At 35.5% G+C, this 17,814-nt stretch overlaps 1 protein-coding gene across 25 annotated transcripts in view; it reads left to right on the top strand.

Moving 5' to 3' along the window:
- Positions 1-17,588, top strand: part of MEF2C (myocyte enhancer factor 2C) — a 184,057-nt gene extending 166,469 nt beyond the window's left edge. For 18 of the 25 annotated variants that reach the window (XM_030926891.1, XM_030926879.1, XM_030926878.1 and 15 more), the window contains 4 exons: positions 3,619-3,791; positions 6,165-6,294; positions 6,884-7,019; positions 12,907-17,588. In XM_030926891.1, coding sequence (XP_030782751.1) covers positions 3,619-3,791; positions 6,165-6,294; positions 6,884-7,019; positions 12,907-13,228 — 761 coding nt within the window. In that variant the 3' untranslated portion in view covers positions 13,229-17,588. The remainder of the gene's footprint in view (positions 1-3,618; positions 3,792-6,164; positions 6,295-6,883; positions 7,020-12,906) is intronic. The other 7 variants (XM_030926896.1, XM_030926900.1, XM_030926897.1 and 4 more) reach the window with 2 other exon arrangements.
- The last annotated feature ends 226 nt before the right edge of the window (positions 17,589-17,814 follow it).

Raw genomic sequence — 17,814 nt, forward strand, 5'->3', positions numbered from 1 at the left:
TACAATCCTTTATGTAAGTTAACTCATATATGCTTAAATTTGTTATTTTTATGTGAAACAATATTTTTAATCAAATGAAACTATAAAACAAACTGACTCTAAAGTTGGTCTGTACTTCATTTTCTTATAATCTATAATCAGGAAATCCATTCACTCCTGCTTTATAATTTTTGTGCCTTTAAGTGGTCAGAGAAATGTGACATCTGCATACAGTCACGTCTAAATTGATAATTGTCCAGGCAGAGGGTAATTTTAAAACATAGCATGAAAAAAGTTGAATCTGTATATTAGAAGGTTGTTGAGAGGTGGTGTTTCCCACCTCCCGGACCCCTGAATTTAAATGCGACCATTCTCTTTGGTGGATTTATCTTAAGGTGGGACAACAGGCTCAACACAGGCCGCAGCGTTCTGAGTGAGGAGGAGGCTGCGGTTTCCCAGCCGGTTTAAATGCAGGCTCTTCTTAGCAGTAAACCACACGCATGTATTCATCATTGATTTTCAAATGATAGGTTTCTATATCACTGGTTTAGGATCCACAGTCTTGCATTCCTGAATCTATATTATGCCCAAAGAATAACAATTTGGTGGCTGGAAACAGAAATGGTTATTATACGGCTCCAAAATGCTAGCTGGCACAATATGCTAGAAACAGCAGAAATTCACTAGCAAAAAGCAGAATTTATTTGTTCTTAAAAATAACTCAATGCTCCAAAAATATGAATTTAAAAGTGTCATCATGGTTCAAAATATTTTACATTTTAGTATGTAAACACCTTAAAATATGTGACTAATCTTCTAAAATGGCATAATTTCCAAATAACAGGAAATATTCCAAGAGAAAAGTAGAAGGCTTTTTAAATCTTTTTTTTTCGTTTCGAGGTATTTATTGAATGAAAAACTATAATGTATGTTTACTTTTTTCCCCCTACTGCTGCCCTGAATAACTGTTTAAAATGTGGGCAAAAAGACATAGGCTTTGTTGAAATTTCTCAGAGAGTTTACTGTAGAAAATGCAAAAAAAAAAAAAAAAAAAAACTTTTCTCAAGGCCTCCGTGAGGCATTTCCATTTTCGCACACTGGCCCAGTGCTTGTCATATCACAGGACAACACATTTCACGAAGCGGTTTTACTTCCTTTTAGCAAAATAACTCCTCCATGCAAACCAGTATCGGCATCTACCGAGCTGGGGTTTTAGTTTCTTCTGATCTATTCAAGCTTCATTGCACTGCTTAACTGATCTTTTTTTCCCTCTTCTTTTGAAATTACCCAGCTAATTTTCCATTTGATTGTTTATATAAACCAGATCTCACACAGACTTAATAGATAAGTGACATATGTCTTCAGTGTGTCCATCTGACCTTCAGCTGACAGCAAAGTATAGAGCAGAATTGACCTTGATGTTCTCATTCTCTTTTTATCCCGTAGAATCTATTAATTCAAACTAAGTTCATACCATATTCACAATAATGATTCAGGATGACATATTAAATATAAAACTCCTCTAAGCACTCCATTTTGTCAAGCATTTTTTTAAAGTGAACATACTCTCTTTTGTTTTTTCTTCTAGTGAGAGAAGGTAAATGCATCGTTTCCTGTAACAGCTTTTGCCAGGGAATACTGTTCAAATTTACTGTAAAGAAAATGTTGGCGTTTGTCATATTTATCAGCTTTAGAGAATTTGGCTAATTTTCCAGAAGTTTTCTTATAGAAGGGAATTTATATTCAGATTCAACCAACATTTCTTAAATGACTCCTGTGTGCTCAACACATGTTTTGGGGGTGTCCAGTTTTTTGTTTGTTTGTTTGTTTTTTTACCCCAGGAGCTAGGATAATTTTATTCATAATCCAATTGACAGACTTAATCTTGTAGTTATTTGTTACATATTCAGCCTGTTTATTCATGCATAAAATGAGACAGGTAAATGAAGGGAATATGAAGAACAAATGTGCTTTATGCAGTGTGCCTCAAATATATTTTGCTTCTAAAGATGTTCCCATAAATATCTCCTCAAATATACCTTTGCCCTGCCTTCCCAGTTCCTCATGGCCTCTATCTCAGGCCATCAAGCTAGTCTCCAGACTGGTCCACACTAGCAAGTCTTACTAATTCCTGAGTATACCAATGCCAGTACATCTTTCTGACCACGTAGAGGTCTGTGTCATACCTCTACTCTGAAACTTTCATTTCCACCATATAAACCCAAGGCCTTTTATCCTGGAATTCAAGATCTCCACAAGCCAACACCTGCATCCCTCCAGAGTCTCTGACACCCCTCTCTTTTCATGGGTCCCCTTCTAAACAGGTTCCTCTCAGTACCCCTTACCAGGCTCTATAAACTACCTCAGCCCTTTCCTACCGCTTCATCACAAACCTAGTGTATCTTCCTATGGCCTTTCTTTCTTCAAGGCCCTCATCAATTCCTACTTCTTCCGTGAACCCTACGCTGCCTTGTATTGGTCTTTATGTTTTCCATGAGTATGTATTGGATTACCACAAAGAGATTTTAGAGCTTTTCAAGCCTGGGGCCTTGTCTTTGCATCCTCACTGGGTAGCACACAATCTCATTCATGCAGGGGTAATAGATACTTGTGTTTTGTAATGATGACAATAACAGTGAGGTTTAACTGTCTCCTTCAGAGAGCTTCAGAAGACAACTGTCTAGTTTCTAGCAAGGATTGTTGAATCAGGTAGCTGATTTCTCTTATTCTCCCTTCAGAGGCAGTGGAGGAAGTCAGCAGATGTCTTTCTGAGTCCGCTCTCATGCCAGCTCTGCTGGCATTTGTAATCAACTCATCCCTACGTCTCTTGGTCATATTTTGAAATATGAAAAATGAAGACCTTGGGATATCCACTTTTCTGTTAGTAGGGTGCTGAACATCAAAGACCTAAGAAAACCCTTTCAGTCTTCCCATTCAATGGCTATTCCTGTGCCTTGGTGAATCAGCACTTTAGCGGGGGCATCATCACTTCATTTCAGCTCCAGGGAAGGAGTTTGCTTTCTGAAGTTCTGTGTGAGCAGGAAAGCAAGGGTTATACACTGAACTTAGTGAGGAGGGCAAAGTAGATGGAAGAGAAACCATAGAGAGAATTCACTCAGAGAAAAGCAGAACTGAACAGCAAAATGTGTAAGCAGCTTCCCCTCCTCCTGCATGTCCTAGAAATTACAGTCTTGCTGGTATGCCCTTTCTTCATTTAAGGACACACAGACACACAAAATAAAACCCAAACCAGTGAACTGAAAGAGTGAGTCACACCAGCCAGGCCTCCGCCAAGCTAGTCAATTAAAGTGCAAGACCAGTTCTGTGCTTTTCTTAGACCCTGAACTACTGTCTGACTTTCTTCCTGAATATTTTTGATAGGAAAAAAGTATATGCTGATTTCTGAGCAAGTTGATGTATATTGGCTATCTTCTCATAGAAAGTTTCTAATCTTCCTTCAGAGGACTATTGAATAATTAAATGGGTTACTTGTCCCATGGAGGTCAAATCAGTCATCCTATGGTTTTGCAATGTGTGTCTTACCATTAAGCTTTTGCTTTTATTCTCATGTTGTGTATTCTTGGGAACCATGTTTGACCTAGATTTCTTCCTGAGTGCTTTATTGTTTTTTCTTAACAGGGAACGGGTATGGCAATCCCCGAAACTCACCAGGTCTGCTGGTCTCACCTGGTAACTTGAACAAGAATATGCAAGCAAAATCTCCTCCCCCAATGAATTTAGGAATGAATAACCGTAAACCAGATCTCCGAGTTCTTATTCCACCAGGCAGCAAGAATACGATGCCATCAGTGGTAATACAAAACTACATTTTAAATAAATATTGATCATGTTTTGTATGTTTTGCTGTTTTTATGTTTGTCTAACTTGATGGATTACTTACATTCTCCCAGAAAATGAACACATCAGTGCCATTGACAGAGCATTGCTTGTATTTAGCTATTATTTCTGGTAACTGGTTTGCATTTCCCTTTTTCGTGTTAAAAAAAAAAAAAAAAATCTAGTGAACTTCACTAGGCTGATGTTCTAGGACAAGAAAAACATTTTCTTTTAAGACTTTCCATTTATAGCTGGAAAAAAATTACACACTACTATCAGTCAATCTCTATGTCCCATAAGCAGAGTAATAATAGGTAATAAGGTACTTCATAACATAGTATTTTTACAATATTTATGTCCTCAACATGCTGACAATGAGAAAATACTTTCCATAATTTCTAAATGAACTTTCTCCTGTTAATTAGCAAATCCTTTCTTAGATGTATTGCAATGATAATATCTAATACATCACATGCCTGCACACTACCTCAATTCATCTTTCCATATATGTACTTCATGAAAATAGCTATCTCTCAAAAGTAAATTGTGTTAAAATCCTAGGCATTTTAAGAACAAAGGTTATATTTTACATCAAAAAACAATTGTAGCACCTCTAAGAAAGATAGATAAATAAGAAATTTTAAATAGAGATTATATCCCCAGACGCTGTCATTTTTCTTTCTTCTGGGTCTGCGTGCCTAAGATGAAGATAATGTTGTGGGACCAAATTCAACAACCAAGAGACTTACATCACTGTTCTACAAATTAGCTTTGCTTAAGAGCAAGAACATTTAAAACCAAGATTCAGTAGACAAATTTAGATCACTCTGCAAACACATTTCTTTTTTTTTTTTTTTTTTTCCTTTCTCTGCTCTGTGGCAAGCTTCAGGGTACAACAGTCCTGCGAGATGATTAGTTTATTATGGCACAGTGCTGATTAATTTTGAATATCAACCAAAAAAATCACATAATATGCAGCATTCCTTCAGAAAAAACTGGGTCTAATAAATATAACCTCCTACAGGGCTACATCCAAGCAGTGTGGGCCGTGCATGGCAAGCCATCTCTATCAACAGATTTATTCCAGGTCCCTTAAAACTGATGCTGTCCCAGGGAATCTGTGATGGGTCAGTTAGGTCCCTCTCTGGCAGCCAGGTGTAGCTCCCCTTCCTCTAGCAAGTGAGGTTTCAAAGCACAGTCTTGTTTTTTCCTTCAAAATGGGGTGATGAAATAATGAACATTGAGACACTGACCTGGGCTGAAAACCGGGTAGATTTGTCTTCACATTTGAGACAAACAGCTCATTAAGGGAAACAAAGAATGTCTTTGTAAGGAGTTATCTTTGGAGTCTGGGTTTTAAAACTGTTTAAACTGTTGTGTCTATCGGAAGATGCTTTTCCTTTTGTTGAAAAGATTTTGCCCAATTATAAATATTTACGGACACTAATTAATAAAACTCCTTCCACATGCTCTCAGTCTGAGGATGTCGACCTGCTTTTGGTAAGTGGTGAGAGCGCTTCCCTCAAATGGCATGTGCAAAGCTACTTTTAGGAAGAGGTGGTAGCTTTGATAAAATTGAAAGATATTGGAAGTTACCACAGTATGTCAACATTGATTATGTTTAAATACCATTAATTTCTGGCATCACTCACAGGTGAAAAGAATGTCAGGTTATTTTTTTCTGTTTCAATATTTTAGGACAATTTATAGTAAAATTCAAACAAAAATATTCTTTCATTATATAAAACTAAAATATTTCTTCTTCTGGGAATTAAAGTCTCATGATTTTAAGTTTATGTGGGGAATATTTTATCTCTTTACTGTAATGAGTTAAATATTCGCATTAGCTGCTTTGCCATCTAGTTTGAGGGAAGTTTTAGAAGAATCTGAACAAAGTGGTCAGAGCACCACCTGCTGGTCGGAAAATAACATGAGCCCCTACTCATTTGCTCTCTGCTGTATGTAGAACTGAACATAAAAACTACCATGGTTGATTTTAATTTTTTTAAAATTTGCATTTGAATAAAAACTGAAACAATGGAAGTACAGTATACATATTTCATCAGTTTTCAACATAGTCTGTTTTTACCCATAATAAAGCTATGGTACTTGTTACTAGTTCTGTTGCCTAGGAGATACTGATGTAATGGGTTACTATGGCAACAGCTGGTCTCTTGAAGGATTGTAAATGATAGGGTTGGCAGAGTTCATAGAGACACATGTTAAATGATTAATTTCATGAGATTTGTACCAAGTTATCTCTTTATGTGCAAAACTAATACTGAAATCTAATATTTTTAACTTTTAAAAATATTCCATCAGTAATGTCTTTTTATTTACTTTAAAAGAATCAAAGGATAAATAACTCCCAGTCGGCTCAGTCATTGGCTACCCCAGTGGTCTCTGTAGCAACTCCTACTTTACCAGGACAAGGAATGGGAGGATATCCATCAGCCATTTCAACAACATATGGTACCGGTGAGTAGCTTTGTCATGTGCAATTAGTACACTAAATACTTTTTATTGAAAAGCAAGATGAAAAAGTTATCTTTTACTCTATTAGGAAGCTTTATTTAGGGCCTGTGCTGTCCACAGCACTGCAACATTACCATTCTTTAGGAAGACAAAGTGAATATCCACATTTTTCTTTCTTAACTGACTGAAAGTTTTATTTACCCAACCTGAGTTCAAAATAGAAGCACACTTTCAAGAAAATTGAGCTATTTCTTTGATATAGTAAAAAGCTCACTTTCTCAGGATTGTTTAACATTTCTACGTCATCAAATACGTACATACCTCTATACTAGATTGTAGTTCTAATAAACTAGAATTGTAGACTATATTACTTCAAAGCATTCATGGAATACTTATGTTTGGTTTATAGTATATTCCTTTTAAGTTAAAATTATCGCTGATGCTTTATCTCCCCTCCTCCCAAAATCAAAAATATATATAATAATGATAATCCTAATAGAATATTTTGGAAATTGAAAATGTTTATTCTGTTTAGCATTTGATAATTTCTGAATTTAATTTTTTCCCTTATTGTTTTATTCTTTTAATCTAGAGTACTCTCTGAGTAGTGCAGACCTGTCATCTCTGTCTGGGTTTAACACCGCCAGCGCTCTTCACCTTGGTTCAGTAACTGGCTGGCAACAGCAACACCTACATAACATGCCACCATCTGCCCTCAGTCAATTGGGGTAAGCAATATTATTTTTTATAGTATAATTTTAGAATGCATTTTAAAAAACAAATGGCAATCTCTAAATATGTGCTTTAATATCTCATTAGCGGATGTAAAATTCTGCTTTATTGAAATCCAAGTGTAATTTTCAGATCAATACTTTTCAAGTAGCTTAAATCTTGTATACCTGTTTTTTAAGAGGACAGCGAGCTCTGTAATAATGAGGTAAATTGTTTCCTTATTGTTTTAGGCTACATTTGTTTCCACTTCTATCAGTGATAGAATTTTTATTTAGTTTTCACACAGTTCATTTGGGACTTAAGAAGGCATTTATAGTATAAGCTTAGATATTTGAGAATCTTTCTTTTTTCACATAAACCATATAGTTTATGCCAATGTTAACCTAATACACATAGGAACAACTAGTCAATTGATACACAGGCTTCACGTATTTATAATGTATTCATAGTATAGTTGTATACTTATAGATATTGTATGAAATATATGTATATAATACTAATTAGTAGATATAATACTAATTACCTAAATTTGGGTATAAAAATAATTTTTATGTAGTCAGAGGATGTATTTCTGCCCCCTTGTGGTAGTTTTCAGATATGTCTTTATCATAGAAATGACTCCTGTCATTTATCTGTGGAAACGTTCAAACCTTTAAAAAGCTCTGAATTCGGCCGGGCGCGGTGGCTCAAGCCTGTAATCCCAGCACTTTGGGAGGCCGAGACGGGCGGATCACGGGGTCAGGAGATCGAGACCATCCTGACTAACCCGGTGAAACCCCGTCTCTACTAAAAAATTAAAAAAAATTAGCCGGGCGAGGTGGCGGGCGCCTGTAGTCCCAGCTACTCGGGAGGCTGAGGCAGGAGAATGGCGTAAACCCGGGAGGCGGAGCTTACACTGAGCCGAGATCTGGCCACTGCACTCCAGCCTGGGCGACAGAGCGAGACTCCGTCTCAAAAAAAAAAAAAAAGCATCTCTGAATTCACAATTCACACTATTTCATATAAAACAAATCATTTTTTAAAAAAGCTTAAAACATAAACTGAAGCCTGACTGTCAATTTAGTAAGTCCAAAATTGCAATTAATCTTCAAAAGAAAATACCAGGAGCATATAAAATATTTAAAGATAGCAAGCTTTTATATTTTAAAAATATTCTGTATGCCTAGCCCACTTTTACTTTTCTGCTTAGCCATTTGGTTATCATTAATCAATTAGCTGTATTAGTTAACTAGTTATATATCCATATTTCTAAGGAGATAGAATAAAACATTGATTAGTATAAAAGTGACTGATTTATACCACAACCTTGTGTCTCTTATGTCTGCTGGTGCCCTCTCTCCCCACCCACTAGCTTTCACATGATACTGATTTAGCATATATTAGTGTTGTGATTATGAAATATTCACCCAGACACTGTTTACTTATGTTCATCCTACCCACTAATCTTTGTCATTGAAAATCTAACCTTTCATTTAAATAGTAAGATAAATTCACGTGACACTGTTGCTCAGCTTTCTTGAAAGATAGTTAACTTTGAAGATACATTACGTATTGATCAGCAACAGAGTTTTATCTTTTTAAGACACTTAAATTTTCTCTGGAATGTTAGCTATTCAAGTAGACATTAATTGTGGGAACCTCTTCAGGTAATTATCACCAAGCATAATACCATCCAGGCAACTAAAAAATATGTACATGTATACATATTTTGTACAAAATATCTACTGCTATGGCTTAGCAAGGAATCCACTGAACATGATTCTTGTCAAAAATAAACATAACCGCTTATTTCCCATTTTTTCCACAAAATTAATCCATTATAGGGCTAGATTTCCCTAAAAGTTATCAACGTCAAAAGCCATATTATTTTCTCTGAATGTGGCTTTTTTTGTTTTCAATAGTAGCTGATAATTTACATTTTTACATATAAACACATATTTATTTACATATTTTAACTGTATTACAATTTTAAAACTCTTTTCTATTACAAAGGAAGAATCTAATTCTCTGCTGCCTCTTATAAAAGAGGTTTCAGTAAATGAGGAAAGAGGGACAGCCCTAGACTAGAAAGGAACTGAATTACAACAGCCAAAGATGAAACATTTTGCTCAGCTCCATTTTGTTCAGCTCCCAGTTCCTTTCAACACTGAATTTCGTTGTGCTTAATTTGACTCTTAGTTTTGTCTGTGAGTTTTAGTTGCACTTAATCACATCCCTTACTCCTCAAATGAATGGAATGACCCTTCCAGTCCTTCCACTGTTGACCCTCCTCTCTCTCTGCTTCACACACACTTTCTCTCCCTCTCACAATCACATACAGAGTAGCTTTTTGAAAGGAGGTTCCTTCACATGGACTACCTCATGTTCACACGATAAAATGTTAAACTGTTTTTTTTTTTTTTTAAATCCCAAGCTGCAATACTTATGTAAAGTAATTTACATGAGCGTCCTTAATTCTTTACAGTGTAAATCAATATAAAAAGAATTGATACATTTTCCAGGCCAAAGTTGTCTCATAGATTTGTGTTGCGGGCTCACATTCTTTTGGCTAGAGACAATGTTCATAGCAGAGTGGAATATATTTCAGCACCACCAAAGTAGATAATCCCAGCAGCCCAAGATGGTTACCACAATTCTTTCTCAAAATTGCAAAACTATAAATAGAGTTCTTCATATTTTGCCCATGGAAAAAAGTTCATTTTGTCCTTTGGAGCTTTAAGTCTTCAAAGCTGTACTTTTAAAAACTAGTATCTGGTTTTATATAACCAAGCTAAGTAAGCAGCACAAATTGATTTGCTATAGGGAGAGAGATGGCTGGCAGAGGAACTTGCTATCAAGAGTTAATGAAAGTCCTTTGAATACTAATATTTGATTTAGAGTAACACTAAGTTTTAGTGTTTTTCTAAACTACCACCTATAAAAAGGGCAACCTGTTTTCTGGAAGTATTTTCATACATCATCTTTGTCGATGTGGGTGTTCAGTACATACTGAGAGAGAGAACTCCGAGTAGAGATGACTTATAAAAGGTTAGGTTAAATATAGTTTGATAGTCTAATTTCTAGGCGGAGGCAGTAAAAAATTTGAATAAAACTATCCAGTCATGTTTGATTTCTGAACAATTATGGGAAAGGGTAGGAGTTTTCCCAATTCAAAAGCATCTGTAATAGATAAAAATTTGCATAGAGGAGTTGATATGGGTAACTTGCATATCTGGCTTCTATCTCCCCACCCACCTCTTTATCACCCACCCACACATATGCAGTATTTCAGAATTATCCAGGTCTATAATTATTCATGTCTATATTTTGTTCTTAAGAACAAGTAGACCAACATGCTTATATCTGAACCTAGCATATATGCAGTTAAGTTATTTTAATGCTGCTTTTTTCTTTTCAAGAAAATACTTATTTGTTAACAGATACTAGCCATTCTATTTTGTATCCTACGTCACAGTATAATGAAGCTGAATCTAAGATACCACTTGCATTTTATTACTGTGGATTTAGTCCCCAGAACTACTCAAAATGCTTCATGTATGTTTTCATTGTCAAATGAAATTCCACCAAAAGATAAATTTAAGCTAGTCTGTTTGTAGAAAGGGATAACCAATAATTGTTACATCTTTCATGGGAAAGATACACAGCTAAACCTATACAGACCAGTTAATACAGGGAGATGAAGCAAAGAGGTGAATAGTGCAGCTTCCAAAAACTGTGTTAAAGAAACAGAATTTTGGTTATATTATTTTTCCCTTACCTTATCTAGATTAACTGTTAGACTGTCCAACTCACCAATTTTTTCTTCTAATTTTCGATGTCACCCTTCCTGTGAAGACACAATCTGTATGTCAAAGGGCAAGCCAAAGTATTTATTGATATATCACTTTTTATTTTCAGGCTCCTAATTCATATTCATTATTAAACAGTTGTGTAATTCATAGCAGAAACATTTAATTAAATTTTAGTGATATAGTCTTTCCTAGAGCCAGGAAGATTCTTTATTCCAGAAATCAAAAGATGATTTCCTCTAACATCAAAATGAATCACTAAGTAACTTTGAACCAAGATAAAATAGTCTACCATTATGGATCCTTTTGAAATACAGGAGTTCCCTCTCCCCATTTTAACAAGGCTTATTTAATTAAAATTTTGGAAAATTAGTAAACTAATAAAGACTATAGAATAATAAGCTACAAATAAATAGCTCCAAATATAAACAGGTGTTTGAAAATTATATACACTCAGTGTAGTTTCTTGATATAAATGCTAACACTGCTTTGATTATATAAGATCATAAAAGCTAGAGAAAGAAACGCTTATTAAGGAAACAAATAATTCTCCTTTATATTATTCTCTACATTAGCTCACCTATTTATTAATAGAAGGAAAGTAATTCTTTGCCAGTAGGTGGTGCTTTTGTACAAAACATCACTCAAAGATAAACTCGTTTCTGACTAATTTTATATCACTATACATCTTGAGTTCGTATCGCATCTCCCAAAAAGCCAGCCCCAAGTTACTCCACTTTTTTTCTGAAATATATACTTTTTCTCTCAGTGCTCATAATGACATTGTTAGTGCTGACTAGTTCTCTCCACTGGAAAGCAGCGTAATTACATACATTAGTAAGTAGGCTTGCTTTCCTTTGTTTAAAATGGGTGTGTCTGTATGGATAATTCTTCACTTGGATTCTTCCTCAGTAAAAGAGAGTACCGTACTCCCTTGACAATATAGTCAAGTAATCCTGACTCTAGCTGTGGAAGTCAGTGTAATCAGTGTAAGAAAAGTAAAAGCATCTTAAAATTGATGCCAGCAATGTCACTATGGTTTATCCTGATCAAAGTCATTGTGATTGCTAATCTATACTTAAGGGCTTAATGCCTTTTTCCTCTAGAATTCCAAGTTTCTAAATTTTCCCAGATTTTGGAGGAAGGAAAAATTATTCTCTCTGGGAATATATGAGGATTAAGGATTATAAACACAGTAAAATCACACTACATCCTTCTTCGCAACAAGCTTTCCTTAGGCAACACCAGATTCATCGACTAATACCAGTGATACATAAGAGGAGTGGTAGCCTAAGAATTCCATCAGGGAGTGACTAGCATTAATAAAATTGAGGTAATTGTGGAACACAGAGTATTTTCATCTCACATAACTGCAAAAGGATGAAGAAAGTCAAATTATCAGTTTTAATGGAGTAGAAAGTCTAAGTGTTTTAAAACCAACATTTAAACTTTCTGCAGATAATTTTCAATTTCCCTCACCCTCTTTCCCTTTTTTCCACCTCCCATGCTTTTTACAAGATATAGTTATTGTGTAACATTTGAGTTCTAGTCATTTAAAATTTGAACTCCCTTCACTTTCTCTGAAGACTATGTAACTCCATCTGTATGTGCTTATTAATTAGAGGCAAATATTTATATTGATAATAAGCTTTTAAAAATAATATTCAAACACAAGCATTAGTAAATCCAGGAAGTCTAATTCCAGAGCTAAACACTGTATCTAAAGGCTTAGAAATTTAATTTTGGGGACTAGTCTAGGGATAGAGTCCACGAACACAGTAAATGCTTTTTCCATTGTGTCTTAAACCTTTCTGAAATGGTAAACTGAATGTTTAGGGAGCCTGTCAGAGACTAGAGATATATTTCATGAGGCCTGGTCCAGTTAAATACTATAATTACTACCGGGCAAATCAACAAAGGCATCCTAAATTGCCCTAAGAAGGCGATGCCCTTATGTGCTTCCAAGCACGTTCTCTTCACTCTGGGCATGCTCTGGTGTCTATGCAAGTCTTTAAGCTGATGTTTTATGTAATTGTGAGTTCCTGGGGCCTCCAGGCCTCCTTCATCTGTAACTGGGTTTCCTTTCCTCCTACAGAGCTTGCACTAGCACTCATTTATCTCAGAGTTCAAATCTCTCCCTGCCTTCTACTCAAAGCCTCAACATCAAGTCAGAACCTGTTTCTCCTCCTAGAGACCGTACCACCACCCCTTCGAGATACCCACAACACACGCGCCACGAGGCGGGGAGATCTCCTGTTGACAGCTTGAGCAGCTGTAGCAGTTCGTACGACGGGAGCGACCGAGAGGATCACCGGAACGAATTCCACTCCCCCATTGGACTCACCAGACCTTCGCCGGACGAAAGGGAAAGTCCCTCAGTCAAGCGCATGCGACTTTCTGAAGGATGGGCAACATGATCAGATTATTACTTACTAGTTTTTTTTTTTTTTTTTTCTTGCAGTGTGTGTGTGTGCTATACCTTAATGGGGAAGGGGGGTCGATATGCATTATATGTGCCGTGTGTGGAAAAAAAAAAGTCAGGTACTCTGTTTTGTAAAAGTACTTTTAAATTGCCTCAGTGATACAGTATAAAGATAAACAGAAATGCTGAGATAAGCTTAGCACTTGAGTTGTACAACAGAACACTTGTACAAAATAGATTTTAAGGCTAACTTCTTTTCACTGTTGTGCTCCTTTGCAAAATGTATGTTACAATAGATAGTGTCATGTTGCAGGTTCAACGTTATTTACATGTAAATAGACAAAAGGAAACATTTGCCAAAAGCGGCAGATCTTTACTGAAAGAGAGAGCAGCTGTTATGCAACATATAGAAAAATGTATAGATGCTTGGACAGACCCGGTAATGGGTGGCCATTGGTAAATGTTAGGAACACGCCAGGTCACCTGACATCCCAAGAATGCTCACAAACCTGCAGGCATATCATTGGCGTATGGCACTCATTAAAAAGGATCAAAGACCATTAAAAGAGGACCATACCTATTTAAAAAAAAAAAATGTGGAGTTGGAGGGCTAACGTATTTAATTAAATAAATAAATCTGGGTCTGCATCTCTTATTAAATAAAAATATAAAAATATGTACATTACATTTTGCTTATTTTCATATAAAAGGTAAGACAGAGTTTGCAAAGCATTTGTGGCTTTTTGTAGTTTACTTAAGCCAAAATGTGTTTTTTTCCCCTTGATAGCTTCGCTAATATTTTAAACAGTCCTGTAAAAAACCAAAAAGGACTTTTTGTATAGAAAGCACTACCCTAAGCCATGAAGAACTCCATGCTTTGCTAACCAAGATAACTGTTTTCTCTTTGTAGAAGTTTTGTTTTTGAAATGTGTATTTCTAATTATATAAAATATTAAGAATCTTTTAAAAAAATCTGTGAAATTAACATGCTTGTGTATAGCTTTCTAATATATATAATATTATGGTAATAGCAGAAGTTTTGTTATCTTAATAGCGGGAGGGGGGTATATTTGTGCAGTTGCACATTTGAGTAACTATTTTCTTTCTGTTTTCTTTTACTCTGCATACATTTTATAAGTTTAAGGTCAGCTGTCAAAAGGATAACCTGTGGGGTTAGAACATATCACATTGCAACACCCTAAATTGTTTTTAATACATTAGCAATCTATTGGGTCAACTGACATCCATTGTATATACTAGTTTCTTTCATGCTATTTTTATTTTGTTTTTTGCATTTTTATCAAATGCAGGGCCCCTTTCTGATCTCACCATTTCACCATGCATCTTGGAATTCAGTAAGTGCATATCCTAACTTGCCCATATTCTAAATCATCTGGTTGGTTTTCAGCCTAGAATTTGATACGCTTTTTAGAAATATGCCCAGAATAGAGAAGCTATATTGGGGCACATGTCCTGCAAATATGGCCCTAGAAACAAGTGATATGGAATTTACTTGGTGAATAAGTTATAAATTCCCACAGAAGAAAAATGTGAAAGACTGGGTGCTAGACAAGAAGGAAGCAGGTAAAGGGATAGTTGCTTTGTCATCCGTTTTTAATTATTTTAACTGACCCTTGACAATCTTGTCAGCAATATAGGACTGTTGAACAATCCCGGTGTGTCAGGACCCCCAAATGTCACTTCTGCATAAAGCATGTATGTCATCTATTTTTTCTTCAATAAAGAGATTTAATAGCCATTTCAAGAAATCCCATAAAGAACCTCTCTATGTCCCTTTTTTTAATTTAAAAAAATGACTCTTGTCTAATATTCGTCTATAAGGGATTAATTTTCAGACCCTTTAATAAGTGAGTGCCATAAGAAAGTCAATATATATTGTTTAAAAGATATTTCAGTCTAGGAAAGATTTTCCTTCTCTTGGAATGTGAAGATCTGTCGATTCATCTCCAATCATATGCATTGACATACACAGCAAAGAAGATATAGGCAGTAATATCAACACTGCTATATCATGTGTAGGACATTTCTTATCCATTTTTTCTCTTTTACTTGCATAGTTGCTATGTGTTTCTCATTGTAAAAGGCTGCCGCTGGGTGGCAGAAGCCAAGAGACCTTATTAACTAGGCTATATTTTTCTTAACTTGATCTGAAATCCACAATTAGACCACAATGCACCTTTGGTTGTATCCATAAAGGATGCTAGCCTGCCTTGTACTAATGTTTTATATACTAAAAAAAAATCTATCAACCATTTCATATATATCCCACCACTCAAGGTATCCATGGACGGAACATGAAAGAATAACATTTATGCAGAGGAAAAACAAAAACATCCCTGAAAATATACACACTCATACACACACACGCACAGGGGAAAAAAATAAGAAAATCATTTTCCTCACCATAGACTTGATCCCATCCTTACAACCCATCCTTCTAACTTGATGTGTATAAAATATGCAAACATGTCACAAATGTTCTTTGTCATTTCAAAACACTTTAGTATATCAATATCGGTAGATACCAGTGGGTGGGAAAGGGTCATTATATGAAAATATGAAGAAATAGCCATATTAGTTTTTTAACCTGCAATTTGCCTCGGCAACAAAGAAAAACTGAATTTTTAATGTTGAAGATAAAGTAAGCTAAAGTACCAGCAGAAGCCTTGGCTATTTATAGCAGTTCTGACAATAGTTTTATAAGAACATGAAGAGAACAGAATCACTTGAAAATGGATGCCAGTCATCTCTTGTTCCCACTACTGAATTCTTATAAAGTGGTGGCATGATAGCGAAGGGATAATCTGAGAATTTTTTAAAGATGATTTAATGAGAAGAAGCACAATTTGATTGTGATGAGTCACTTTCTGTAAACAATCTTGGTCTATCTTTACCCTTATACCTTATCTGTAATTTACCATTTACTGTATTTGCAAAGCTAGTATGGTTTTTAATCACAGTAAATCCTTTGTATTCCAGACTTTAGGGCAGAGCCCTGAGGGAGTATTATTTTACATAACCCGTCCTAGAGTAACATTTTAGGCAACATTCTTCATTGCAAGTAAAAGAACCATAAGTGGCATTTTACACGGCTGCAAGTATTGTTATATCTAATCCTATTTTAAAAGATTTTTGGTAATATGAAGCTTGAATGCTGGTAACAGTGATGCAATATACACAAGCTGCACAACCTGTATATTGTATGCATTGCTGCGTGGCGGCTGTTTATTTCAACCTTTTTAAAAATTGTGTTTTTTAGTAAAATGGCTTATTTTTTCCCAAAGGTGGAATTTAGCATTTTGTAATGATGAATATAAAAATACCTGTCATCCTCAGATCATTTAAAGGTTAACTAGTGAGAAAGAAAAAACAAAATCCCAAGACACTTTTTAAAAGAATGTCTGCCCTCACACACTTCTATGTATTTGTTTTTCTTACATGCCCATCTTTTAACTTAGAGATAGCATTTTTTGCCCTCTTTATTTTGTTGTTTGTTTTTCCAGAGAGTAAATGCTTTGTAGTTCTTTCTTCAAAAAACATTTTTTTAAAGAAGAAGCCACTTGAACCCTCAATAAAGGCTGTTGCCTAAGCATGGCATACTTCATCTGTTCTCGTTTGTGCCATCTGCCATGATGTCGTCACTTTTATGGCGTTAATTTCCTGCCACTACAGATCTTTTGAAGATTGCTGGAATACTGGTGTCTGTTAGAATGCTTCAGACTACAGATGTAATTAAAGGCTTTTCTTAATATGTTTTAACCAAAGATGTGGAGCAATCCAAGCCACATATCTTCTACATCAAATTTTTCCATTTTGGTTATTTTCATAATCTGGTATTGCATTTTGCCTTCCCTGTTCATACCTCAAATTGATTCATACCTCAGTTTAATTCAGAGAGGTCAGTTAAGTGACGGATTCTGTTGTGGTTTGAATGCAGTACCAGTGTTCTCTTCAAGCAAAGTAGACCTGGGTCACTGTAGGCATAGGACTTGGATTGCTTCAGATGGTTTGCTGTATCATTTTTCTTCTTTTTCTTTTCCTGGGGACTTGTTTCCATTAAATGAGAGTAATTAAAATCGCTTGTAAATGAGGGCATACAAGCATTTGCAACAAATATTCAAATAGAGGCTCACAGCGGCATAAGCTGGACTTTGTCGCCACTAGATGACAAGATGTTATAACTAAGTTAAACCACATCTGTGTATCTCAAGGGACTTAATTCAGCTGTCTGTAGTGAATAAAAGTGGGAAATTTTCAAAAGTTTCTCCTGCTGGAAATAAGGTATAATTTGTATTTTGCAGACAATTCAGTAAAGTTACTGGCTTTCTTAGTGATGCAGTGTCCGTGGTGCATTTTTTTAAATTAATGTTTTGCTGTTTAAATTTATTCAATTTTATTGTGTTTTTTAAAAAGCAGCTTATGCCACAAGCACAAATGAGCTTTCTCAGTTTTCAACTCAAAATATTACATGAAAAGATGGATATGTGTGTGTGGGAGGGGTGTGAATTGGATAACAGTTCTTAGGGTATTACAGAATTCAGCCAGTGTTGGAAGTTTAAG

The sequence above is a fragment of the Rhinopithecus roxellana genome, chromosome 3 (assembly GCF_007565055.1).
Source record: "Rhinopithecus roxellana isolate Shanxi Qingling chromosome 3, ASM756505v1, whole genome shotgun sequence".
Taxonomy (NCBI): domain Eukaryota; kingdom Metazoa; phylum Chordata; class Mammalia; order Primates; family Cercopithecidae; genus Rhinopithecus; species Rhinopithecus roxellana.